Here is a 26,987-nt window from a genome sequence, read left to right as displayed (position 1 = left end):
CTCCGCCGCGGGGTGCGCTGGGCCCGGCGGCAGCCGCACCCGGGGAAGGAAGTGGGGTCCGTCGGGCGAGCCTCAAGGTCTTGGCCTGCGGTGCCCAGAAATGAGAGTCGTGGGGGGCGCCGGCTGCAGCCCCCCCACCCCCCGCCCCCCGCCCCGGGACAGCGCCCGGGTCGCAGCCAAGGCCCGGCCCGGACACGGGGGCGCGAGGCCGGCCCTTTCCACACCTGCGGCCAGGCCTGGCCCTCCGGAGAGGCCACCTGCTCCGCTGGCCCCCGCCCGGCACCCCAGGACCCTGTGTCCCGAGGCACCCGGGCGTGCAGGGCGGGGACCCTCCTCTGGCCCCTATGTCCGGCCTTCAGGACCGGGTCTGCGCCCCAGGACCCCGGCGGGGGAGGCGCGGCCCGGCGGGCAGGGGCCTCTGCCCTTCCTCGGGGCTCTGCGGGCCCGCAGCCTGGGCGCCACCCCCACCCCCGACCCGCTCACCTGGGGGCTGAGTCCCGGCGGAGCCCCCTCCTCGGGCTCCCGCCACTCGGGCAGGGCAGTAAGGGAGCCCAGTGAGGTCACGTGACAGGAACCCCAACTCCCCGCTGCCTCCAGCTGTGCTCGGTCCCCCACCTCCCCCAGTTTCCTCTGCTCGCAGCCGGGCCTGCACTTCCTGCGGCTTGCGGGGCGCAGATGGGCAGGTGAGTGGCGGGTGGGTCGGCCTCCTGGCCTGCAGCCCAGGGGCGCTGGGCTGGGGTCGGGCCCCCTCCACGCCGGGCGGGCAGCTGTGTGGGAGTTGGGGCGCAGCCCCTGCAAAGGCTGCCTTCCCGGGCAGGGGCGCACTCTGGCTTCCCGAGCTGGACCCAGGGGCTGCCCCGCGCTCTCCCAGGCCTGGCCGGTGGCCGGGGCGCCACCCTGCCCCCCTCCCGCCTGGGGACCCGGGTCTGACCGGCCCCAGTGGGGGCGCTGACTTGGGCAGCACCGGGTATGTGGGGCCAGGGTCCTTATCTGCCGGTTGCAGGAGCCTTGGCTGGGCCCCGAGGGCCGATAGTGACCTGGGCTGGGCCCCATCACCCCGGGGTGCTGCTGAGTTTCCAGAGCTGGGGGGGCTGTTTCTCAACTTCCCGCCTCTGTCTTTAGCGCTGACGCCAAGGCCGGGCCCAGCTCCTGGCCCACAGCAAGGCCCGGGGCTCGTCCCAAGCCGCCCGTGGAGTCGCCTTGCTCCCCCCTCTCCCCCCACTTCCTCCCCCCGTATCTCAGGGTCCCTCATCTCGATCTGAGCCCCGGCTTGCTCCCCCCCCCCCCCCCCCGCCTTCCAAGCCTCTGCTCCACGCCTGCCCCAAGCTGGTGCGGGCGTCCCCCCAGACTTGGGGAGTGGAGACAGTCTGGCAAATCTATTTGACCCGAGAGGCGAGGGCAGCAGTAGGAAGGGGGGGTTCACGGGGTTCCATCTGGGGAGGCCCCGAGGAGGTGAGCCTCAAGTCGGGTCTGAGCCCCTGGATGTGTAATGGGGCTGGGAGCCACCCGGCGGGGCGGGACCAACCTGGGTCCAGCCTGAGGACCATGTGGCTGCTGGAAGGCCCAGCCCTGTCCCCCCTGGTCCCCAAGCTTGTGGGGGGCCCTTTTCCATTGGGTTGCATTTGCATTTGTTTCTTCATTTGGTTTCCTGGCTTAGCCCACATGCCCTCCCCTCCAGGCGGGCCCGCCCCTTCCTGCCCAGGTGGCCAAACTCGCAGGGGGCTGGTGGGCCCAGGAGGCCGAGGGGCCTGTGACCCCAGCAGGGGCCCCACCGCTGGCTTGGGGCACGACGGAGCAGGCACAGGCCGCCCTCCCTCAGCCCCCCCGCTCCGGGCGCAAAGTGGGCCCAGCACGCGTGCTTGATAAACAGCAGACGTTGCACCCCAGTTCCACCACCCCGGGTGGGGAGCCCTTCCTTCACCGGGCGGAGGCGGGGGGCACCCAGGGTGCTGCCGAGGCATCATGGGATTTCACAGCATCTGTCACCCTGCGGGTGGCCGGGGAGGGGCCGGTCAGCAAGCAAAGGCCCCATTTGAAACTTGAGGAAACTGAGTCCCACGGAAACCAGGCTGTTCACCAGCAGCTGGGACACTCGCCAGGGCTGCCCAGCCCAGGCCTGGGGGCGGGGTGCAGGCGGGGCCGGGGTGCAGGTGGGGTTGGGAGCAGGCCGGGCTCGAGCAGGGGCGGAGGCGTAGGCTGGGCGGGCAGCTCTGGCCGCCAGGCGAGACAGTCGCAGGTCGCCCCCGACCCTCCCAGAGGTGGTGGTGCCCAGGCCTGTTCCCGGCCCGTTCCCAGCGGCCCCTTTGGGGGACAGGTGAGCCACTGGCGGGCTCCCAGGTGCCTCCCGGGTGAGTGGGCAGGGTCCAGTCCATCTGGGCAGGACTGCAGCTTCTCGGGTCCTCCATCTCCTCCTGTCCACCCCGGGCTCGAACCCCTGACCAGGTGGCTCCGCCCCCTCCAAACTCCTTTCGGCCTTGGGCGCTGGGCAGTGCGTTCCTTCCTTGGGTTCTGGATCTCCACGTTCTGCCTGGAGGGGCGGGCAGGGAACTGCCGCCCACCGCTGTCCTCCGGCCCTCCCGCCCCCAGGACAGGGTGGTGAAGTGTCCCAGCGGGATACAAGGGCAGGGAGGCCAGTACCACTGGCCGCAGCGGGGGATGGGGAACTGGCCGGCGGGGGTCCGGGAGCTCCCGGCCTTGCTGCAGCCCCCGCCCGGAGCCTGGGCTGCGGCTCTCCGGGTGGCAGCAGCTCCCAGGACGCCCAGCCTGCAGGCCGAGGCAGCTGGGTGAGGTTCCTGGAACGCGGCCCACCCTGCCCCTCCCAGGAATGGTGCGCCCTGGAACGTCCCCGGTCCCGCCCCGCCTGGAGTCGGGTGTCTGAAGGCCGCACCAGCCGGGCGGAAGTCCGCCGCAGTGCCCAGGTGAGCCCAGGTGTGCTGGCACGGTGGGCAGCAGGGGCTCCCAGGCCCTCGGGCTCTGGCGCCATCTCCCTCTCCTGCTCCCCCCCACCCAGGGGTGGATCTGAGCTTGGGAGGGTCTGTCTGGAGGGGAGTCCAGTCCTAGGTGGGGCCTGGACTGCGGGTGAACCCTTGGCCTCTGCTCCCGACCTGCTGGGCTGAGTGGGGTCCACTCTGACCCCACGGTTTCCCCAGGCTGGGCCCCTCCTGGGGCGGGGGTCCTGGGCTCAGAGAGGGCCCTCCTTGGGTGCCCCGATGGGGGTGCACTGGCTGGGACCTGCTCAGTCTGAGTGCCCGCGTCGCCCCCGGCCCTCCCCGCCCCAGTGCTGAGCTCCCCGCGGCTGGCAGGGCGCAGCTCTCCGGAGGCAGCTGCTGGGAATTTGCCCGCCACGCCCCCACCCCGCCCCCACTGGCACAGGGGACAGAGCCCCTGACCAGGCCGGCCTGGCCCCAGCTGCCCTGCTGACGGCAGAGCCTGGACAAAGGCGGCCTGTTAAGCAGCCCCAGCCCCCACCAGCTGCCCCGCCCACCTCTGGGCGCTGGAATGCAGGGGAGTTGGTCTGGGAGCTCTGGCGACCTCCAGCCGCTGTGATGGGTGCAGGGTGAGGGTGCAGCTGGAGGAGGCACCGTGTCTGCTGTGGCCAAGGGAGGGTGAGGGCCCAGGCTGGGCTGCCAGGGCGGCTTTCCTGAGCGGAAGTGCTGTGGGTCACCCGCGGGCGCAGGGAAGGCCTCAGCTGCCCTGACCTTCTCACCCGGCCTGGAGTGGAGGGCCGTCCGCAGGCCGGCTGTCCTGTGTGTCCCCGGGCAGGGGACAGGGAGGAAGCCCATGGGGCCGGCCCAGGCCCCACGCCCTTCCCCACACCCTTCCTTCCTCCCCCGCTCCCTCCCCGGTCTGCTTGGGGGTGAGGTTTATGCAGAGGCGCTGGGGACTGGGGACTGGGGTGGGGCTCAGAAGGCCCCGGCTGTGAGTGGCGCCTCCCACAGTCCCTGGGGACAGGGTGGCGGGGCTGCACGGTGCTGAAGGCCGCCTGTGGTTCCAGGTTCCCTGCCCCGTCAGATGAGCAGAGGGAGGCTGCCGAGGCCAAGGCCCGGCTCTGAGCTGCCCGAGGTCTAGACCGGCTGCGCTGGGCCAGATATGGCCCAGCCGCCGGCCTTTGTCCTCAGTGTCCCCGAGGCTCCAGAGGATCAGGGGTAAGTGCTCGGGGTGGGGGGGGTGTCTGGGATGTTTCAGTTTCGAGGGGCCTCTGGGGCATGGCCTTCCGGGCGGGCGGCTGCTGGCAGGATTCCCAACCCCCTGCCCCCCAGCCTGCAGGAGCCCAGCCCCTACGACGAGAACGAGGTGCACGACTCCTTCCACCAGCTCATCCAGGAGCAGAGCCAGCACGCGGCCGGGGAGTGGCTGGAGCTGCGGCCGAGGGAGCCAGAGGCCGGGACCCTGCGGGACTCAGGTGAGCCGCCCGTCCGGGGCTAGAGCCGGGGCCTGGCCAGATGGGAGGTCGCCCCTCCCGGCAGTGTGTAGGCCTGGGGGGAGGGGGCACCGTGGCCGGTGGCCTCTTGGGGACCTCAGGACAAGCCCCCGTGTCCTGTAGGCAGTGACCAGGAGCCCCTCCTGCGGCCCGAGGATGCCCCTCACCACAGCACGGCCACACTCCGCATCCTGGCGTGCATGCCCAGCCGCACCATCGGTGAGTGGCCCCTCTGCCCGTGGTGTCGGCCCGGCTGCCGGGGGTCTGTCCCGGTCCTTGGCCCGCACCCAGCCTGGCCGCTGCCTGGAGGCCCGGCCAACCCCCGACCGCCTCGCTGGGTTCCAAAAACGCCACGGGGATAAAAATAGGCTCTCAGCGAGGCCGCCCGTGAAGGAACTTTCCAGGGTCCAGGGAAGGGCGGGCGCCCAGGCGCGGGCCCCGCGCTGCCTGTCCCCGTCCCGCGCAGGCCGCAGCCGGGGCGCCATCATCTCCCAGTACTACAGCCGCACCGTGAAGATGCGCAGGGCCAGCCGGCCCCAGCTCAGAGACGCGGGGCGCTCGGCCCGGCCCAGCCTCCGCATGTACGACCTGGAGCTGGACCCCATGACCCACGAGGAGGAGGGTGAGTGACCCGGGCCCCCAGCGGTGAGGCCCCTTTGTGGGGGTGGGTCGTTGGCCGCCCGTTGCGGGGCAGAGACGCGGGGGCGCTCAGTCTGCAGAGGGCTTGGCCAGGCGTCCGCGGCCCCTGCCGCAGCTGCGGGCTCCGGATACAGCTCTGTGCCAGCTTTGGGATGGGATGGAGGCTGGTGGCAAGCAGGCCGCTCTGGCTCTCGTGTGGCTTCTGGCCGGCTTGGTGAGAAGCACGGGAACCAAGTAAATGGATAAACACACCACCAAAGCTCGGATCAGGGCATCTGAAGAAAGGTGCCCTGGGAGCGCCCAGAGGAATCCAGAGAGGCTTCCTGGAGGAAGTGTCACTAGCGTGGGCATTTGCAAAGGCCCTGTGGTGGGAGCATGCCTAGTTTTCTGGGCTGTAGGGGGCCAGTGTGGAAGGTTCTGGGAGCCAGGGAGAGTGGTTGTGGCAGGGCCTAGCATCACGGGCTGGTCTTCTGCCAGGTGGTCTCTGGTGTTCAGGTGCCCCGGAGCCTGGCGCATCCCTGGACAACTTCCTTGTCGTTCCCTTTGGGCTCAGCCCTCCCCAAGCTGAGCCCCCAAGCTGGGCCTTTCCTGGGGCCTTGCCTGTGTCTACCCAAGGTCGCCCGGTGGGCGAGGGAGCACGGCAGGGCAGCCTCGGGGTCTGGGGATGGTCCCTGTTGCTCTGTCAACCTGGCCAGGACCAGCTTTCTGAGGGCCATTTTTATCAGTAAAATGGGGTTAAGACAGCGCCCCTTCCAGTGCGGTTGTGAAAAGAAAAGAGGTGCCAGGGTGGACCTCAGGCCCTGCCTCCCCCGTGGCCCCACAGCTAGGCTGGCGTGGTGGGGGTGGGGCGGGGACCTCCACTGCTGAGGGGACACTGGGGGTCAGACCACGATGCTGTGGGTCCCAGAAGCCCTGGGGCAGACAGAGGGGGACTGGGGCGGGTCTCAGAGGATGAGGGTGCTTAACGGAGCCGGCACCCCAGCTCCGGGCAAGGGTGGGTGAGGAGGCGGGGGGTGGGCGGCGGGGCGGCGGGGGGGGGGGGGGCCGGGGAGATGACCGCACGCCCGTCCTCTCGCAGAGAAGCGGCGGCTCCTGGTGAAGGAGCTCCGGGGCCTGACGGAGGGCCAGCGCGAGCACATGCTCCGGGGCATGCCCCTGAGCCTGGCCGAGAAGCGCCGCCTGAGGTCAGTGCCCACAGCCAACGGCCCCGCTTGCCTGGCCGGGCGGGGTGGCGGCCGGAAGGCCCCCGAGACTACGCCCAGCCGGGCACCGACTCAGCCTCTGCCCGCAGGGAGGACAGCGGGACCCAGAGCGGGAAGCAGGGGGCCCGGCCGGACCGCCGTGGGCGTCCCGCCTGCTGGAGCCGGCTCCGATTTGCCTGCATCCTGGTAAGGGCTCCTGGCTCCACTCCGGGGCCACCCTCTCCCGCTGAGGCAGCGGCCCTCCAGCGGGTGGGTGAGCCCCTCCCTGAGCAGCGCCGCCCCGGCACCCCCTAACCGGCATGTTGGGAGGCGGCCTGCGGTCACTGCCCCCGCCGGGCCGCGTCTCCAGGGCTCCCTGTGGTCCCGCAGGGCCTGCACAGCCTGGGGCTGGCGCTGCTGTCGGGGCTGCACGCCCTGGCCCCGTGGCGCTACGCCCTGAAGCGGATCGGGGCCCAGTTCGGCTCCAGCGTGCTCTCCTACTTCATCTTCCTCAAGACGCTGCTGGCCTTCAACGCCCTCCTGCTGCTGCCGCTGCTGGCCTTCATCGTGGGCGTGCAGGCCGCCTTCCCGCCGGCGCCCCGGGGCCCCCACCCCGCCTTCACGGGCCTGGAGCTCCTCACGGGCGGGGTGAGGCCTGGGCTGAGGCCTGGGTGGGGCGCGGGGCGGGGAGCAGGCGCCTGCGTCAGGGCTGCCTGTGCCTGTGCGGGCACTTGAGACGTTCCTCCTGACTGAACTGGGGTCAGGAGGTCGGGGTCAGCCTGGGTCCTGCTCTGGCCCCGCCCCGGCCCTGCCCTGGCACCCTCGGGTGGGCCGGGGGAGGGAGGGGACCCCTGACTCGCTGGGCCCCTCTGCGCAGGGCCGCTTCACCCACACCCTCATGTACTACGGCTACTACAGCAACGCCACGCTCAACCAGCCCTGCGCCGCGCCCCCGCCCGGCGGCCAGTGCGCCCCCGCGGCCGGGGGTCTGCCCTACAACATGCCCCTGGCCTACCTCTTCACCGTGGGCACAGCCTTCTTCGTCACCTGCATCACCCTGGTGTACAGGTAGGCGGCCGCCCTCCTCGGACAGCCTGGCTCCCGGCGCCCCGGACCCGCCCCTCCGCCCACCTGCCCGCCTTCTGCCCCCGTCCGGCCGCCTTCTCCTTCCGTCCACCGCCCTGGCGCGTCTGTCCTCCATGAGCCAGCCCGGCTGCCTTCCTGCCGGCCGTCCTTCCCTGCCTCCGCTCTCCCACCCTCCTGCCCCCGTTCACCCCCGCTCCCGCCCTCCACAGTCACCCGCGGGCCTGCGGGCCTGGCTCGGGACAGGCAGGCGGGTGAGATGCCCGTCCGTGGGGAGATTGCTCCTTAGGGGAGAAGATGGACCAGGGGGAGGCCGGGAATCCAGGCGTCCCGGGGGGCCCTGTCCAGGGCTCCCACAGCTTTGGAGGAGCCAGGCGGGGTCCCCAGTACTTGCCCCCGACAGGGAGGCTGAGTAAGAGCAGGTGTTTGAGAAACACGGAGGGCGTTTGGTTACCGGGTTGGCAGTGCCAAGGCCCCAGTGAGCCAGCGTTTCTGCGCCCGTGTCCGGGTGGGGAATGGCCCCCGGCCGCTCTCCTAGCCACGCGCCCCTGCACCGGGCATGGCGGCGGAGACGGGGCAGCAGCCCAACCAGGGGCCGGTGCTGGGCGGGCAGTGGGGCGGGAAGGGGCAGCCCAAGCGGAGCCGGGAGGCCGCCTCCCAGTGGGGTGGGTCGCAGTGTCCCGGGCCGCGGCCCCTGGCGCCGGTCACCCTGCCTGCTCTGCCCCCCAGCATGTCCCACTCCTTCGGGGAGAGCTACCGGGTCGGCAGCACCCTCGGGGTCCACGCCATCACCGTGTTCTGCTCCTGGGACTACAAGGTGACTCAGAAGTGGGCCTCCCGCCTCCAGCAGGACAACATTCGAACCCACCTGAAGGTGAGCCACCCGGGGCCGGGGCCCACCGCCCACCCCGCCCGCGGATGGACGACCGGGCCTTGAGCAGGGCTGTGGCCAGGGGTGGGGCGAGTCCAGGGTGGGGACCGTCAGCTCCCTGCTGCAAGTGAGGCCCCGAGGCAGTGTCCTTAGCCTGAGACCATAGGGGGCAGGGACAGGTGACCCCATGGGGGGTGACCCCCAGTTCCTCCAGCCTTCGGGGGAGGAAGAGTCCTTGTGTGTGCCTGCGGGTCTCTAAGTCCATGCGGGAGTGGGTGACGGGCCTGCTGTCGCCCGCAGGAGCTGCTGGCCACGTGGCAGCTGCGCCAGGGCTGCCGGAGCCGGTGGGGGAGGCTGCGGCAGGTGGCTGTGCTGGGGCTCGTGTGGCTGCTGTGCCTGGGGACCACACTGGGCTGCACCATGGCTGTCTACACCTTCTCCGAGTCCATGATTGAGGTGCGGGGCGGGGGCAGACGCCCACTTCCTTGCACTGGGCCTAGGGAACCCCAAGGTCCCGTCTCCTCGCCGGCACCCCTCTGTCTCAAGCTATCCCCTATATTCCTTTTTTTTTTTCAAAACACAACAAAACACCCACATCCATGCATTGCACCCCTCCAGCCTGGCCTCCCTCCCTCCCTCTCCCTGGCCCTCACCAAACCCCGCCCGGCTCTGCTGACCTCATTTCCTCCCTCAGTGTCTGCTGAGGGTTCCAGGTCTCACATGCAGGTCTTTAATCTTTTGGGACTTATCTTTCTGTGTGGAGTTAGCGATCTGGTTTCCTTGTTTTGCGTGTGTCTGTCCATTTGCTGGAGAGGTTTTCCTTTCCTCATTGACGGTCATGTCTCCGTCATAAAGTAGGTGTTGCGATACGTGTGGACTTTTTTCTGGATTCTCAATCCTATTCCATCGATCCATGTGTCTGTTTTCATTTCCACACCACGCTATTTGAATTACTGTGGCTTTAGAACGTAGTTTGAAATCTGACTACGCGATGCCCCCATTTTTCTTTTTTCTCAAAATTGTTTTAATTACTTGGGGTCTTTTTTGTTTCCATATCAATGTTAGTATTTTTTGTTCTAGTGTCTTGAAAATATATAGGAATTTTGACAGAGATTGCATTGGATCTGTGTATTGATTTAGGTACAACAGTCATTTTTGACTGTTAATTCTCCCTGTCCATGAACATGGGATAGCTTTCCAACTTTTTGTGTCTTTTTCTTTATCTTTTTTTTTTTTTAAAGATTTATTTATTTATGCATATAAGAGTAGGAGTACAGGCCAGAGGCGTGGGGGGTGAGCGGATTCACCAGAGACAGAGCAGGGAACAGTTGTTTTTTATTTTTTAACAGTGTCTTAATGTTTTCATGTATAGAATTTTCACCTCCTCTGTTAAATTTATTTCCAGGTATATAATTCTTTTCCATGTTTTTATAAATGAGACTGTTTTCTTAGTTTCTTTTCCTTCTTGCTCATTATTTGCATGTCAGAATACAACAGATTTTTGTATATTGATTTTGTAGCTACCGCTTTATAGCTTTTTTGTTTCTAATATTCTTTTTTGGGGGGAGGTGTCTTCAGGGTTTCTATATATGTTATCACAATGTCTGCAAATAGTGACGATTTCCTTTTTTTCCCCTCCAATCTGGATTCCTTTTATTTCTTGTCTAATCATTCCAGCTAAAATCTCTAACATCAATTAACGTGGTGAGAGTGGACAGCCTTGCCTTGTCTTGCCCTTAAGGAAGGGTCTTCTGCTCTTCTCCACTGAGTGTGACGTTGGCTGTGGGTTTGTGTATATGGCCGGCGTTGTGCTGACGTGGGCTCCTTCTGTTCTCTTTTTGTTGAGTCTTGTCGTAAGTGGTGCTGTCTCCGGTCAGGTGCTTTCCCGCACCTGCTGACGTGACCCCGTGATCTTTCCTCTCGGGTGCTGAGCAGTTGCCCAGCGGCTTTGCCTGTGCCAGACGGGCCTTGGAATAATCCCAGGTGGTCGTGGCCTGTGACCCTTGTACTGCTGTTGAATTCAGTTTGCTGGTGTTTTTTTACCTCTGTGTTCACCAGAGATATTGGCCTGAAGTTTCCCTTTTTTGTGATGTTTATTTCTGTTTATTTTGTCTTTGTTTTTTCTATCTACTGTTCCCTGCCCACCCCCCCACCCCCCCCCACCCCCGCTTCCTGTGTGGTTTGAGCACGACAGGCCTCGTGGGCCCTGTCTCAGGGGAAAGAGGTGCTGCCTCCAGCCCTGTCTGCTCCTCCCGCCCCGGGGCCCCTCAGTCCTCCTACCCCTCCCGTCCTGGGACCCATCCGTGGACCCAGCTGCGTGGATGGGTCCCTGCGCTGACCCCTGCCACCCCCCATCAGAGCCCGGTGTCTGCTGAGCAGGACCTGCTGGCTCTGCCCCTGGTGGTCTGCCTCTTCAACCTGGGGGCCCCCTACCTGTACCGTGTCCTGGCTGTCCTAGAGCGGCACGACTCCCCGGGGCTGGAGGTGTACGTGGCCATCTGCAGGTGCGCATCGGGAGGGGCAGGAGGGCTCCCTGGGCGCAGCTTCTTCTCCGGGCGCTTCTCCCCAGCCTCACCCCCCCGCCCTCCACAGGAACCTCATCCTCAAGATGGTCATCCTGGGGATCCTTTGCTACCACTGGCTGGGCCGCAGGGTGGCCACCCTGAAGGACCAGGTGAGGGCGGGCCTGGACGGTGTCGGGGAGGCCTGAGCGCTCAAGAGGGGACCCTTGGCCAGGGGTGGGGTGTAGGGGGTGCAGGCCATGTGGCTGTCAGGCTGGGTGCAGGCAGATGGCGCCTCCCGGGTGGGGGGTGCTGAGACCCGGTCTTTTCAGTGCTGGGAGGACTTTGTGGGCCAGGAGCTGTACCGGCTCATGGTGATGGACTTCATCTTCACGCTGCTGGACACGCTGTTTGGGGAACTCGTGTGGAGGTGAGGCCCTGGGGGTAGAGCTGGATGCCGGTGGCATCCAGGGCACCTGGGCTTCCCCACCCACAGGTGAGCCTCCTCCCTCCTCACCTGTGAGGCGGGGAGGGGCTACCCGGGAGGGCCGCAGGCCTCTCTGACCGGGGCTGTAAGTCCCCCTTGACCGGGACAGGTCGGTAAACTGTAAAGACACTCAGCGGCCGGGAGGCTCGGGAGGAGCCAGCTGCAGCGAGTGCGGCCCGTCTGCTTGTCAGAGGCGGACAGGGCGGGACGGGATGGGCGCTGGGCCCCGGTGCCTCCTGCGCTGGGCCCCGGTGCCTCCTGCGCAGGCCACGGCCCAGCGCGCTCGCCGCCCTGCAGGGGCTTTGCTTTCCCCCATTTTGGTTTTCCTTGACGATGGATGAATTTAATACTGATGATGAAATAAGAGTTTTCGAAGGCAGCAGAGCGCCGGATGCTGAGAAGGGTGCTGGCGTCTCGGGAGCCTGGGGGGGGCAGGAGGGCGCAGCCGTGGCCGGGGGGGCCCCCTGGCCGGGACCAGACCCCGCCCCGCCTGCGGGCTGGACGCGAGGCCGGTCTGGGCTCGGCCGCCGCTGTGACCTCAGGCCCTCCGCACAGGCTCATCGCCGAGAAGAAGCACAAGACAGGGGGGAAGCCGGAGTTTGACATTGCCCGGAATGTTCTGGAGCTGATTTACGGGCAGACCCTGGCCTGGTGAGCGTCTTCCACTTGCCTCCCACTGCCGGCCCCAGCCGGGCTCAGCCCCTTTTCCTTCTGGGGCCACCATGGAGCCAGGCCCTAGGGTTCTGCAGTGACAGGGCCCCGACGCCCCACCTCCTAGGGTCCCAGTCTGGCCGCTCTCGCCCCCACCCCGTGGTCCTGCAGCCTGGCGTGGGGTGGGCGCAGCGCAGGGGTCATGCCTGGCTCCTGGACTGCAGCCGCCCCCTCCCCCCAGGCTGGGGGTCCTCTTTTCGCCCCTCCTGCCTGCCTTGCAGATCATCAAGCTGCTGCTCCTCTTCTACATCAAGAGGGTAAGGGTGCTGCTGGCCTGGGGGTGCCGAGGGGCCACAGCGGGGCCCTGGGGCTCGGGCGCCCTTTCCACCCGAGCCGTGTGGGGCTGGCAGTCCAGGGCCTCCCCAGGGGTCAGTCCATGGGTGACCCCCAGTTCAGCACCACTGCTGGCAGATCCCTGCTGGGGCTCACGGGGCATCTGTGGGCGGCGGGCGGGGGAGTTGGGAGGACTCTGAGCCTCAGGCCCTCCGGCCTGCGGGCACCGCCCTGGCCCCGTCCTCAGGCAGGTGTGCCGGTGGGTGAGAGCCAGGTTCCCTCTCTCTGGGCCTCTCTCCTGGGAGGGGGCAGCGTCGGGCCGGGGCCTGGGGGTGTCCTGGGAGCACAGCTCTCTATCAGGCAGCCCCGCCCCATCCCTCTGGGAGGCCCCGCCCCGGGGAGGAGGTGACAGAGTGGACCTTTGTCTGCAGACCAGCCTCATGGCCAACTGCCGGGCGCCCCGAAGGCCCTGGCTGGCCTCGCACATGAGCACCGTCTTCATCTCCCTGCTCTGCTTCCCCTCCTTCCTGGGGGCCGCCATCTTCCTGTGCTACGCCGTCTGGCAGTGAGTGGGCCTTGGCTGGGGGCTGGGGCTGGGGGGCTGGGAGGTAGGGGGCAGGGGTGCAGGGAGCAGGGGCCTGGGGAACTGGGGTGCTGGGGGCCCAGGGTATTTGGGTGCCGTGGAAATTGCCCGGGCCTGGCCGGAGGGCTCAAGCCGCCGTCGTGCCCAGGGTGAAGCCGTCCGACACGTGCGGCCCCTTCCGGAGCCTGGACACCATGTACGAGGCGGGCAGGGCGTGGGTGCGCCAGCTGGAGCAGGCGGGCCCCGGCGTGTCCTGGCTGCCCTGGATCCACCGGCACCTGGTGGAAAGCACCTTCCCCACCTACCTGGTGTCGGCCCTGCTCATGTAAGCGAGGGCAGGCGCGTCTCGGGGGACCAGCCCGGGGGGGCCCACCCCACCCCCTCCGCCCCTCCCCCGGCTCCGCAAGGGCCCCAGCCCGACTGCCGTCCCCGCAGGGCCGTGATCTACCTCAACATCCAGGTGGTGAAGGGCCAGCGGACGGTCATCTCCATTCTCAAGGAGCAGATCAGCAACGTGAGTGCCCCCAGCCCCGCGACGGCCGCCGAAGCCCGTCGGGCGCCTGCGCGCTCGGGCCTGGGCTCCGACTTCACCTGCTCATCACAGTCCCTCGTCGCGGAGCGCGGGGGCTGCCCCCAGCGGCTCGGGGGGGCCCGTCCGCATCTTCCGCCCGCGGTTCTGCCTCATTAGTGGCGAAGGGGGGTTGAGGAAGCAGAGAACGGAAGTGGCTCGGCCGATGCCCTTGCGACGGGCACGTTTCTGACTTGGAGGCCAGAGGGGAGGTGGCCGCCCAGGGCAGGGTGGGGAGCGGCGGGGCTGGCTCTTTGGCCCTCACCGTGTGGCCACATTTCCCTTTTCGCCTTGGCTGCTGGGAAGCGGAGATCTGTCTCTCTGCGCTTGCTTTGTCCTTGCCCGGGTTTTGGTGCCTCTCCCCTGGTCTTTAAACTTTTGCTCTCGAGACGGTCAGTCGGGGCCCCCTGGGAGCCCCTCCAGCGCCATTCTGGACGGCGGGCGGACGGGCAGCTGCTTCCTTAGCCCTTGTGTTCTGGCCTTCCCAGGAGGGGGAGGACAAGATCTTCTTGATCAACCAGCTCCACGCCGTCTGCCAGCGGAAGGAGAGGGCCGGGTGAGGGCTCGTGGAGCGGCTGGGCCACGCCTGCGTGAGCGGAGGGAGAAGCCGGCCTCGCCCCCGGGTCTCCAGCCGGGGGCTCCCTGGGTGCCTCTCGGCCTCTTGAGCGCCCCTGCCTGCCCTCTGCCCGCACGCCTCCTCCCAGGGGCTGGGGGCACTTGGGGAGGAGGGAAGTTTCCAAGGTTGTCAACAAAGAAGGAAACAGAAGTGTGTGCAGGGGGCAGGGTGGACCTGGGGGGCTCGCCCACATCAGGGGGAGGCCCTTGTCCTCAGGCCCCTCACCCGCCTGTCGCTCTTCCCGACGGCTGCCCGGGCCTCACCCGCTCCCCCCACCCACTCCGCTCAGGCAGCCGCGGTCGAGCCCCGGCAAGGGAGAGGCCCGATGCCCGTCGCCCTGCTGCTCGGCCGGCGCAGGCTGGGGCCAGCGGTTCTGAGGCCAGGAGCCCCCCCTGGGCGGCAAGAACCCACAGACGGAGCCACCTGACCGGGGAAGGCCGGCCTGCAGCTCCCTGGGGCCGGAGAGACGCCCGGGGCGGTGACCACCGCTGCCCTGGCTGACTCCCCTTTCTGGCAGGGCTGGTAGGGCCCCGGCCACGGAGGCCCCCCAGGACCAGCTCACAGATGACGGTGACGCCAGGTAGGACGGCCGGCCCGGCGTCCGCTCAGCTCAGCATGCCCTGCCCTGCGCCCCGCCATGTCGGCAGACACTGGCCTGAGGCACGCTGGCCTGCCCGGGGGACCCCCAGGGACCTGCCTGGGACACGGAGGCGGTGACAGGACTCCGCGGCCCGTTCAAGCGGCCGCCAGAGAATGGACCAGGCGGGTGCCCGGGGGTGCCCCCCTGTGCGGAACTTATTTATTCAGATTAAATGTGTTTTGCAGAATGGGCTCGTCTCCGGGGAGCCTGTGCCCCAGCCCTCCTGGGGACCCCAGCTCCTGCACTTGCCTCCCTTCTGTTCCTCCGCGCGGAGCCCCACCCCAGGCCCCCCAAGGGCCGGGAGATCCCCCGCGGGGCTCCCCCAGGGTACCCTGGCGGGTGGCCGGCGGCGGGGGGTGACTGCGGGCCCCCGGCTGCCACTCGGGCAAGCCTGCGGGCTGGGGGTGCGGGGCGGGCGGGGGTGACCTTCGGGGGGGGGACCCTCCCCGGCGGGGGGCCGGGCCCAGAGAAGCCGGGCGCTGCGGAGGAGGCCGTGACGGAGACGGGAAGGCGCCCGGGGGGTGGGGGGGCCCTGCAGGCGCGGGGACAGCGGGTCAGGCGCGGGGACGGCCTCCCCGGCCGGCGGGGGGCGACACGGACACCCCGCGTCACCCGCCCGGGCCTCCGCGGCCGTCCTGGGGCTCGGACCCCCGCGGCCTCCGCCCTCCGTGGACGTCGGGGCGTCTGGGCGGGGCCTGCTGCGCGCGGGCGTCGGGGGGCGCCGGCTTGGGGGGCGCGGGCTTCTGCTGGGAAGACGCCGGGGCGCGCGCGGCCGCGGGCCCGACCGAGCTGGGGTCCCCGTCGGCGGCCGGGGGCGGCGGCCGGCCCGTCCCCTGCGGGTCCTGGGGCTGGTTCGGGGCCCGCCCCGGCCCCGGCCCCGGCCCCGGCCCCGGGGTGGAACCTCTTTTCCAGGCGCTCCAGTCCGGGGAGCCCCGCCCCCGCCCCCGCGGCACGGGGCCCCCTGCGCCCCAGGCCCTGCGGCCCGGCTGGGGGTGCGGCTTTCGGGCGGGGCCGCCAGGCTCCATCGGGCTCTTCGCGGCCCAGGCCCGGCTCCTCCGGCCCCCGCCCGCCTCGCCGCCCCCCGAAGCCCCCGGCCCCGGGCGCGTCTCTCCGCCGTGCGGGCGCGGGGAGCCCCGCGACGGCCCCGCGTGCCCGCCGGGGCGCTGTGTCCACGCCCGTCTCCTTCCTCGGCCCGCCCCGCCCCGCCCCGCCCCGCCCCGCCCCGCCCCGCCCCGTCCCGCGCGGGCCCTCGGCCCTGGCGCGGCAGCCCCCGCCGGGCAGGTCCGGCCGGGAGCGCGTTCCCCGGCGGCTGGGCCCGTCGCCCGTCCGGGGCCCGCCTCCCGTTCGGGGCCCGCCTCCCGTTCGGGGCCCGCCGCCCGTTCGGGGCCCGCCTCCCGTTCGGGGCCCGCCTCCCGTTCGGGGCCCGCCTCCCGTTCGGGGCCCGCCGCGCGCCGGCCCTCGGGAGCCGCGTTCGGGCGCTCCTCCGCCGTCACATTCTGTGAGGAAAACATTAAAAGCCACAAACTCGCTTTTTAATCTCAGAGTCACAGACATTTTTGATTCAAAAGAAAAGGTCAAAAAAAAAAAAAAAGACAACAGAAAAACGGGGACGGAACGAACAGACGCTCCTCCGGCTCCAGCCGCGCGGGGTCCGGGGCGCGAGGCGGGGCGGCGGGGGCAGCTGGCGCCGGGCGCGCGCACGCCGGCCCGGCCGCGTCTGCGGGCGCGCGCACGTGCGGCGCGGGCGCTCGGGGCCGCGCCTGGCGCGGGCGGGGCGGGGCGCTCCTGATCCTCGGAACCGGCTCGTGCTGCTCTGCGATCCGGCAGGCCCTTTTCGTGGATTTTTATGTCTTTTGTTCTTTTTTTGCTTTTTTCCTTTTGAGAAAACCGTTAAAAAGCTAATTAAAAAAAAAAAAACGTAATGCACAAGGTTCCTGATCAAGCAGGCAGGGGCACAAGGTCCATATACGTGAGCACACGCGAGGGTACGTCACTCCATTGTCTTTCTTTCTTGCAAAACAATCAAAACATTGATCATTTTTAAAACATAAAGCAATTTTTAATATATAAAGCACTCTTCAAACATCTATTTCTTTTGAGTCCATTATTTGGTAAATATGTAACTGCTACACATTAGAGATTAGGTATGTTTCTTCTTTGTGTTTTTTCCTCTTTTTTCTTTTTTTCTTTCTTTTTTTGTTTGTTTTTTTTTTTTAAATAACATCTTCAGTGCTAGGAGTCGGGTTTAAAAACGCGCCTCGGCGCCGGGCTCGGGCGCCGCCGGCCCCGGCCCTGCAGGACGCGCCTGAAAATAGGTCTCTTTAGGGCGGAAGTCTCTTTTTTTAAATTCCGTTTTAATTTTTTTTTTTTTTAATTTTAAAGTCTGAAGGAGAAAAAAGGTCTGTAAACAGGCGGGAGCCCACGCGCGGGCCAGAGCCGTCGCCACCGCGTCCAAGTGCTTCTTCCTCCCCGGGAACCCCCCTCCTCCGCAAGTATCTATGGCCACAGTTCAGCAACAGTTTTTCTCTTTAACTTTATATTCCAAATGGAAAAATGGTGCAATACTCTGGTAATAATTCTCTTGCATTAGTCCATAATAAAAAGCTGCTAAAGGTAGGTATACATATTATTTCTCCAGAGATATACACTGTCATCTTTAAACGCAATAACAGAGTCCTTGAGTAAACATTACACGTGAATTGTCGCCGGCCCTGTCCTGTGACTTCTCTGTAACGGTGGGATTAGCTCAAGGAAGGGCAGGGACACTCAGTGCAAAGTTAGAAGCTAATAATAGTAACAAACGTCTGACCAATGCGCCAAAAAAAGCATATACTGAATACAAGGGAAACCCACAGTTGAATCCCACACACACGGCACACGACGCAGAGTGCGCGCACGCGTGCACACGCAAGCACGCACACAGCCGTGCACACACACACGCGCACACAAGGCTATGAACTTAGAAATGTCTCCTAGAGCCTGCTTCTGCGTACTGATGTCGACCTGGAAGTGTAGATTAGACTTAGAAAGTGTTCACATTTCATTATTGGCCTGCTGGATTCAAGTATTTGCATGTTTGATATGTCTCTCTTTTTTTTTTTTAACTTTTAAAAAATATCTTTTGGGATAAAAAAAATGACATGAAGGAGCATGAAACAAGGGAAATGTGCATAGGCGGCCCGTGGCGCGGGGCCCGCCCGCCGCTGGCGAGTGGGGCCGCTCCAGCCGCCTCTGTAATGTGCATAATCGTCACAGGCTCGTTTAAATAGGCTTCTCGTCTCCCTCCCGCCCGCCCCCCTCGATAAAATAACCCTTTCCAGCCCACAATCTGAAAAGTGCCCTTCATGATAAAACTATTCTAAGCAGCTTTTATACTTAAAAAATCAAAATGACAGCACACCATACAAGACACGACGACGACACAGAGGAAAAGCTATGAGAACATCCTGTCATTCGTGACACTGACCGCGCAGCCCGCACTGTCCCGGACAGTTCGCAAGGGCTGCGCGAAGGTTCGTCTTCAGTACTGGACAGAGGTACTTGAGGGGCTGCCGGGCTGCTTGGGTCCAGCGGGGTCCTCTGCGGTGCCCGGACTGGAAAGGGTCAGCTTCTTCTTCCTAGTGCTGATGACCGTGGCGCCTGGGCGTCCCCAGGGGCCTAGATGGACTCCCCGCTGAGAAGGTCACCCGGAAGCAGTGTATTCAGGGGGGTGGGGCTCCCGATCACCCGGCCATCCTCGGTGCTGGGCGGGCCCCACAGGCTGCTTGAGTACTGGGGAACCCCGCCCCACAGCAGGTCGCTGCTCCCTTTGCCGGCCAGGCACGGGGCGTTCCAGTGGCCGGCATCGCTCCGCACCAGGCCGTGGGAGCTGCCCGAGGCTCCCAGCCGCGTCTGGCCGGTCCCGGAGCTGGACTGCCAGCTGGAGCTGGGCGGCAGTGCCTGGCCTTGGGCTAAGAAACGATTCACTTCTTCTTCGCCAGCGAACTCAGCCAAGATGGTAGTGTTTCCCAGAACACACCTGGAAGAGCAGGACAGCAACAACTAAGCTGCTTTTTCTTAAAGATAAGGCAAACTGACGCCCCTCTGGCTAGACGAAGGGAAGAAAGAGCAGACAAGCCAGAAAGGAAAGAGGAGCCCCACGAGGACCCTGCAAACAAGGTCTGGAGGCCGCGGGGAATGGCTGGGCGGCGACAGGCTGGGCCACCGGGAAGAACGGGCAAGCTCCAGAAACACCTGCACTTCCAGGGCGGAGTCATGAAGCAGCAGAAAATGTGGACAGACCAATGACAAACTAGCGAGGGAGCCAGTAATGAAAACCTCCCAACACAGAAACAGCCAGGATTGGGCCACACCACTTCGGGGGTGGGAGGGGGGGAGGCCCTTGTCATTTCAGGAACTGGTGCTTCTCAAATTCTGAAAAAAGGGGCAAGGTGGGGACCTCCAAACTCACCCTGTGAGCCCAGAGTGACCCTGAACTCAAACCCAGAGGAGGGCAACTCTAGGATAAACGGCGGGCCAGGAGCCCTGATGAGCACAGACGCAGCCGTCTCAACAAAGCACAAGCAACAGGTCGACAGCACTGGAAAGAATCTCACGCCACGATTTCGTGGGATCCCCCTGGGGGCGTGAATGGTTCCACACACCACATTCATGATGAAAGAGATCACACGATCATCTCGACAGACACCGAAAACACACACTTGTCCTTTCACGACAGCCCTCGACGACAGGGCGAAAGGAACACACCTCGATGTAACCGAGGCCCCGTGACGGACCCACCGCAGCTCCCACCACCGAGCTCGCGGTGGAAGTTTCGTGCTCCCTCTCAGGCTGGGAGCCAGACCTGGGAGCCACGCCTGCCACTTCCACGAGACACAGTCCGGAAGCCCTGGTGAGAGCACCAGGGAAAAGTGTCCAAACTGGGAAGAAAAAAGTAAAACTGTCTTTCTGTGCGATGGCACGGCCCTAGAGACAGACAGAAGACCCGAGAGACTCCGCCGAAAACACTGCTGAGCTCACCCACAAGCTCAGTCATGCTGCAGGACAGAAAACCAACGCACAGAAAACAGTTGCGTTTCTATACACAACTCAGAGATATCTGAAAAAGAAATAAAAAAAATCCATTCACAATAGCATCAAAAACATATTTAAAACATTAAAAAATTAAAAATATTAAAAATTTAATCTTAAAAATGGTTTGTACAATGAAAACTAAGATAGTGATGGAAAAAAATGAAAATATAAGTGACAACTTGTCTTGTGTTCACAAATCTGATGAGTTTTGTTAAAGATATGCATACTAGGGCCTGCCTGGGGGCGCAGGGGTTAAAGTCTCAGCGCTATCAAGTATCGCCAGCCACTGCAGGTTCGGTACCCGGCCAGGGAGCTGACCTACAGGGTGCAGCAGACCTCTCCTGTTTCCCTGCTGCTCCCCTCGGCAGTGGATTTCAGTCAGTCTGCCTGCTCTGCTCCCCGCACCTCTGGCCTACACCCCGGTTTTTGTATGCATAAATAAATAAAAAATAAAACTTAAAAAAAAGATATGCATACCACCAGGCCATCCACAGAGTCACTGCCATCTCTGTCAAAATGCCAATGGCGTTATTCACAGATTTAGTGAAAACAACCCTAAAATTTCCATAGAGCCACAGAGACCCTGAACAACAAAACAATCCTGGGAAAGAAGAATAAGGCCGGAGATATTACACTTTCCAATTTCAAACTACATTGTATAACGATATTACAAAGCTATAGTTACCAAAACACTGCATAAAAAAACAACTTGCAGGCCAATGAAACCGAATTAAGAGTCCTGAATTAAACTCATACCCATGCTGTCAGCTGATCTCTGACTAGGGAGCTAGGAAACGGGCAACCACAAGGGTGCTTCTTGCACCCCTTGCAAAAATTTACTTGAAATGGCTCAAAGACTTAAAAACACAAGATGTGAAACCATAAAACTCAACGCCAAAAAAACCACAAGCGACAAAAGCACCAATCAACAGGTGGGACATAGCAAACTCTTCTTTCTTTCTTCTTGTTTTTTTTTTTTAAACGATTTATTTATTTATGCATGCAAGAAGTGAGGTACAGGCCAGTGTGCAGGAGGTGAGAGGATTCACTAGAGACAGAGCGGGGAACAGAACAGGCAGACTGACAAATACACTGCTGAGGGGAGCAGTGGGCGAGAAGGAGAGGTCTGCCGCACCATGTGGAGAATCTCCCTGGCCGGCCGGGGATCGAACCCGCGCTGCAGAGGCTAAGGACAGCTTCACAGCGCTGCGCTCAACCCGCTGCGCCACCGGGGAGGCCCGTAGAGCAAACTTTTCAAATGAAAACCGAAGTGCGCAGACCTCATGCCTGTGAAGATGGTTGTTACCACAATTATGAGAAACTCCAGCTACCAATGAGGGCACCTGAGGCCTGCTGATGGGCAGGTAAATGGTGCATTACACGAACCACGTGACCAGCCCCCTGGCTCCAGGATGTGCATCTAACGGAAATGAAAACGGGGTCTGCGGGTGCTTGCACCCCCATGTTCATTGCAGCAGTAGTCACACAGGTGAGACGTGGACGCCACTGACGAGTCAACCAATGGATGAGGGGAGAAAGATGACGTGGAGTGCATGTGTGTGCATGCGTGTATGTGCATGTCATAAATCATGACATGTAAATGTTACTCAGCAGGAGAGAGTAGGAAGTCCTGCTACGTGTGGCATCACGGATGGGCCCCAGGGCCCTGTGCTGGGAGAGGCACATACTAGACGACCCCACTGCAGAGGCGGGGTGCGGCCGTGGTTATGGGGGCTGGGGCGGGGAACAAAGCAACAACCAGGGATACACAGCACAGGGAGCGGGAGAGCCCGGGGGTGTGGCGTGCAGCACGGCCACCGCAGTCGCGATGCCGCAGAGACCTCAGCGTCCTCAGAGTGGATCTGGGATGTTCTCGCCACAGAACAGACACGCAGGCACGTGGGGGCGGCAAGCCCACCGCAGCACGTCGAATAGGGCGTCGGCTTGACTCACACAGTGCCACGTGCCAGTTACATCAACAAGCAAACAAACACCAAGCTCGTTATGAACCTGCCACCCCCAAAAGCAGGGAAAGCGCAAGGACTTCATGTCACAGGCCACCCAGGGCAGTCCCGGCCACGTCTAGCACTGCCACTCCTACACACTTGATCTTAGCCAAAAGGCCGAGAAGCGATGTAGCACTGCCACTCCTAAGCCCGCGTGTGACTCTGCTCCCTCGGCTGGGGCTCCCAGAGCGCGGGCCAAGCAGGCGTGTGAACGCACCATTGAACCAGGTGGCGTTAGGGTCCCTGTAATTAAATCTACATCCTGGGCTAAAAACGGGGTGACTAACCCTGAAAATCAGAAATCACATCTCAAGTGATGCGGCTGTGCAGGCAATGCCCAGGGCGCAGCAAACGCATCCCAAGGCAGGAGGGGCAGGCTGTGGGGTGCTCCCGGGGCCTGCAGGTGTTGGCTTGGTGTGGCCGCGCTGGCAGCAGCCTCCTCCTCCTCCTGTCACTGGGGAGCCTCCCCGTGGGGGCCACGGCCACTGAGCCGCAGAAGAAACTGCCAAGTCACACACAGCTGCTGGGGTGAACCATGTCCCTCCCTAAATTCTCATGTTGAAGTCTTGACCCCCAGTACCTCAGGAAGTGCCTGTCTGGAGAGGGTCTCTGAGGAGGCGATGGGAGAAATAAGGTCACGAGGGTGACCCTAACCCACTGTGACGGTGCCCTTCTGAGGGGAGGAAGGTAGGGCACAGGCGGGGTACATGAGAATGGGGCGACGCAGCCAAGGAGACGGCCTCGGGGAGCTCAGCCCACCAGCACCCGCCCCCGGACCTCGAGACAACTGATGCCACGTCTGGGGGCCGAGAGCTCAGTGACCCCACAGCCCGCCCTGGAGCTGCCAGGGCCGCCCAACCACGACAGAGACGTACATGTGCAGGGACTTCTGGGCCTTGGCAGCCTCCTCCTTGGAACTGTAGCGGACCACGGCGTTGCCCTGTGTCAGGTTCAGGTGGAATGTGATGAGGGGCCCGTGCTGCAGGCACAGCGTCCGGAGGGTGGAGCCATCGATCTGGGGGGAGGCGGAGGGCAGTGACCACCTCTGGCACCCGGGCACGGCCGTCCACACAGCCCCCACGCGGCTGCGGGCGCGCGCCTCTGCTCTAGCCGTGGCCGCGCCAGGCCACCTGAGGCTGGCGGAGCAGGCCCGCCCACGCGGTGGCCCCAGACCCACCGGCAGCAGCCCAGCTAATGAAAAGGAGGTTCTGGCTCAGAAGCCCCTGAGGTTCTGGATCCAGAGAGGAAGGAATGGCTGGCGGGGGTGGGGGCCACACCCTGGAGGGGCGTGGGGTGAGGCGAGCAACTCCATTCACGTGTGCCTCTCAAGCCTCCCCAGAGTCAAGGGCAAACACTTGATGAGGGACACAGCTCATGGGCTGGGCGAGCCTGCCCTCGGCTGCCCGTGGCGACTGGCCCCTGCGCATGGTGCCGGGCGGGCCCTCACGCTGGGGATACGGGGCTGCGCAGTGCCTGTACCTGGGGCGTGAGGTTGCGGAGAACGAGCCAGCTGCTGGTCCTTCCCGAGGCGTCCGTGCTCCACGCCGAACCTGGGGGCGGAGGGGCTTGTTAGAAGCGGACGCCATGCGCTTTTTCAGCCTCAGGGAGCCCATGTTATCTTTTGGTTTGAACCCAGAGTCTCAGTCCCTGCAAACCCCAGGGGTGGTGTGATGAGAGGGAGGGGAAGTTCCGGGCTCCCTCTCTGCCCCCCAGAATCAACGCTCTGACGTGGTTGTGCTTGTCAATAAAACAAAGTGGACCCAAAGGGCTGCTCTCAAAAGGCTGAAAGGGCTATTTTCTTTTCTTTTTTTTTTTTTAAAGATTTATTTATTTATTTATTTATACATACATACAAGCACTGGGTACAGTCAGAAGCGCGGGAGGGTGAGAGAATCCACCAGAGCCAGAGCGGGGAGCAGAGCAGGCAGAAGGACCGAAGGACACTGCTGAGGGGAGCAGCGGGCGGCAGGAGAGGTCTGTGCGCCATGTGGGACCCTCCTCCGGTGGCCGGGGAGCAGCCGGGGATCGAACCGGCGCCGCAGAGGCTGCGGGCAGCTTCGCAACCCAGCGCTCAACCACTGCGCCACTGGGGAGGCCCTGAAAGGGCTATTTTCAAACTCTCTCTTGCTGTTTCCTAAATTTCCAGGATCTGTCCCCCCGCCCAGCTCAGAGCAGCGTGCCTGGCGGGGCAGCGGGCTGGGCTGGCCCTGGGTGTGCGTGCAAGTCTGGCCTGGGGAGCCTGGCCCAGTGCAGGATGGCGAGAGCGAGTGGCGAGGTGGAGGTGGGGCCCGGGCTGTGCCAGTGGAGGGGCAGGTGGGGTGGATGCGTACCCGAGGAGTAGGAGCTGGTCCAGCCCAGGGGGCTGGCTCCCCAGCTGGAGGAAGGCTTGGGGTTGGTCAGCCCCGGAGGCGGCCTGGTGGGGGCAGGAGTGTTTCTGGGCACCTTCCACAGTTCGTGAGACAGAGAGGCTTGCGCGTGGGAGGCAGGGCCGGAGGACCACGTTGATTTGATGTCTGATAGTTTACCTGCAAAGGCAGAGAAATGGAGCACAGGCCTTCCTGAGACACGGAGGAGAGTCCCTGCCGTGTTTGGGGACGTACTTGGGCTCGGCTTCCGCGATGCGCACAGTGGCCCCATGGGCTGGGCTGGGCAGAGCCACGGCGGCCCGTCCACTAGAGACCTGGCCACGGCTCTCCTATGCGATCAATTTGCTTGACTTGCTAGACACAAATTTGCCACCAAGAAAACAGCATTTTTGCAATTCTACCGGGACATGTTTTGCAACATCACAGGCTAATGGGGTTGAGAGCCGAGCAGCTACATTGCTATCACTTTCCCTGAGGCAGCCCCTTTCAGAGAACCCCCGCCCAACCCCCAGGTCTGCTCTGGCTACAGACACGCGTTTGAAGGCTCTGGGGTTTGGCTGGTTTGGGAAGATGCAGGCCAGCGCAACCCTAGCCCCGCGGCGAGGGTGGAGTCTCCGGCTGTGTCCCTGGGACCGCGCTGGGACCCGGCTGACCCAGTGGGGGGGAGCCTGCTCCCACCCTGGCAGCCCCCCAAGGTGCCGGGAGGCAATCGTGTCTGGCCCTTCTCCTCAGTGAGGCGCGTCCCTGCATGGCCAGCGCGAGGGTGGGGGCAGGAGGAAGGGTGAAGCACTTCTCTCTCTCGCCCTCTTTTTTACTGAGATGCTGAAAGATATCACAACTGCCTTCCCCTCTGGCCGCCGGCATCGCAACCTTCTACTTTACAAAAGGCCCGAGTGCGGCCAGCGGAGCACCTGCTGTCGCTGAGCCTCCAGGTTTAATGAGGTATTTTCCGACTGCTACTCATCTGCACGTCTACACCTTTTACATTCTTCAGGCTTCCAGATTCAAATGCCTCTGAAGTTTTTATGATAAACAATTCTCAATTCTCCCCTAAGTCTAAAAGAAACTCATGCCTGAAATGACCCTTCACGCTATCGCACAGAAACAACACAGGCCCTGCCTTGATCTGGACAATGGGGTGCGCTGAACCGTGGGCCTGCGCCCCTGACAGCAAGCCCCAGAGCCGTGGTGGCCTCCGTGTCTTCCCTTTCCACTTCTTGGTTCTATAGCCATGGGGGTGGGGGGACAGAGGAACGTGGGCCGAGGCTGAGGCCCCGGAGGGGAGCACACCCCATGCGGAGCAGGCCCGCCCAAGCGGTGGCCCCAGACCCACCGGCAGCTGGCCGAGCGGTCCCATCAGTGGCAGGAAGAGAAGGCTGCCTGGAGGAGGGGGGCGTGTACCTGCGATGCTAGGTGCGGGCGCGAGGCTGCTGAAGGAGCGACTGTAGCCGGAGGCACTGAGCGGCCAGGCACTCGAGGAAGGCAGCGTGGCATTCTGAGATGATGGTGGGGAGGACCCTGCAGAGCCAAGCACGGCACTGAGAAGGTGGCCGCCTCCCCCGGGCTCGGGGCGAGGGGAGAGGCCTGAAGGTCCCTGAGGAGCAGCTGCCCCAAGACAGGCAGGGTGGCGTCACAGGCAGGGAGGTCTGTAGTGCTGGGCCTCCCATGCACAGAACCACTGAGACCCGCCACTCTGAAACAAACCTCTCCCTGCAGGTGAGACTTTAGGCAGGAGCCTCAAGGCCCACTTTGGAAAACAATTCCCGGGCTCTCCCCAGGACAAGCCCCCAGCCCCGCCCCCTCCCATGCAGGGCTCCGGATGACCGCAGGCCACCTGCTGGCCACCCGCAGGTCACCCGCTAGCCGCCAGGGCCGGGCTCCATGGCTCTTTTCAGTGTCAGGTCTGGACTCTCTCTGTGAGGGTGACCCTGGCCCTGCTGCTGGGCCTGAGAAGGACCTGGAGGGGCCCGAGGGTGCCTGGCGTCAGGTGTGCCAGGGCAGATGCCGCTCGTTTTGCCAAACTTCTTCTTCTTTTTTTTAATATTTATTTATTTATACAAGCACTGGGTATAGTCAGAAGCGCAGGAGGGTGAGAGAATTCACCAGAGCCAGAGCGGGGAGCAGAACAGGCAGAAGGACCGAAGGACACTACTGAGGGGAGCAGCGGGAGAGACAGGAGAGGTCTGCGCGCCATGTGGGACCCTTGCCGGCAGGCGGGGATCGAACCTGCTCTGCCGAGGCTGCGGGCAGCTTCGCAGCCCAGCGCTCAACTGCTGTGCCACCGGGAAAGGCCCCGTTTTGCCAAACTTCTTATGGGAGGGAAACTGAGGTGGATGAGTAAAGAGTCAGTTCATTTTTAGTTTAGGACAAAGAAATTTCAAGGGCCTCCCCTGGTGGCGCAGCTGTTGAGCGCTGGGTTGCAAGGCTGCCCGCAGCCTCTGCAGCGCCAGTTTGATCCCCGGCCACCGGCGAGGGTCCCACAAAAAAAAAAAAAAAAAAAAAGAAATTTCAAGTCAAAACTTCTCATATAAGAGCTTAACGGTTAATACAGCGATTTTACAACAGGCTGCTGGTAAAGAAACGAGGGGTGATAGATAAATCCGCACACAGCCCCCCGCCGCAAGTGCCCCGTGAGCAGGGCCTTGAGAGGCCCTCGAGCTGCTGCAGGCCCCGGGGTGGCCTCACCTCCACTCTTGAGGAGGTAGCGGTTGACATCCTGTATGGTGGTGTTGATGGTGGGCCCGGTGGGGACGCTCCCGGGGGTGACGTCAGGGTCGTTCTCGGGGTCTATGTTCTGAAGTCCTTTCCACGGAACTCCAGGGTGGAATTCTGGAAAATGCCAAACAACAGGAAAACCGAAACGGATCAAGCACAGTCATCTAAATCCTTTTTTTTACAACCTGAGAATTAAGCTAAGGCGTATGTTAATTAGACTTTCAGCAAACGGCCAACGCTCAGGAACAAACTCG

At 63.7% G+C, this 26,987-nt stretch overlaps 2 protein-coding genes across 2 annotated transcripts in view; one reads left to right on the top strand and one right to left on the bottom strand.

Annotated features, from left to right (window-relative positions):
- Positions 1-4,089: 4,089 nt before the first annotated feature.
- TMC6 (transmembrane channel like 6) lies at positions 4,090-14,754 on the top strand (the record flags this gene model as incomplete). Its single annotated transcript, XM_084236527.1, is given in 21 exon segments — positions 4,090-4,145; positions 4,260-4,402; positions 4,544-4,639; positions 4,887-5,042; positions 6,138-6,243; positions 6,351-6,447; positions 6,631-6,888; positions 7,118-7,308; positions 8,000-8,001; positions 8,004-8,197; positions 8,495-8,650; positions 10,553-10,698; positions 10,787-10,868; positions 11,028-11,125; positions 11,738-11,833; positions 12,075-12,150; positions 12,598-12,731; positions 12,898-13,074; positions 13,185-13,263; positions 13,806-13,873; positions 14,451-14,754. Coding segments are annotated over 21 exon segments (2,478 nt in total). The 3' UTR covers positions 14,518-14,754.
- Positions 14,755-18,230: 3,476 nt separating this feature from the next.
- Positions 18,231-26,987, bottom strand: part of TNRC6C (trinucleotide repeat containing adaptor 6C) — a gene marked incomplete at its 3' end in the record, with an annotated part of 87,639 nt that continues 78,882 nt past the window's right edge. Inside the window, exons 18-23 of the mRNA XM_084238695.1 lie at positions 26,704-26,847; positions 25,420-25,536; positions 23,983-24,177; positions 23,132-23,202; positions 22,528-22,667; positions 18,231-18,591 (exon numbers count right to left, since the gene is read on the bottom strand). Of these exons, the coding sequence (XP_084094821.1) occupies positions 18,231-18,591; positions 22,528-22,667; positions 23,132-23,202; positions 23,983-24,177; positions 25,420-25,536; positions 26,704-26,847 (1,028 nt within the window). The remainder of the gene's footprint in view (positions 18,592-22,527; positions 22,668-23,131; positions 23,203-23,982; positions 24,178-25,419; positions 25,537-26,703; positions 26,848-26,987) is intronic.

The sequence above is a fragment of the Talpa europaea genome, assembly GCF_964194135.1.
Source record: "Talpa europaea genome assembly, chromosome: 7".
NCBI classification, from domain to species: Eukaryota; Metazoa; Chordata; class Mammalia; order Eulipotyphla; family Talpidae; genus Talpa; species Talpa europaea.
This window is presented reverse-complemented; position numbering and strand designations above follow the sequence as displayed.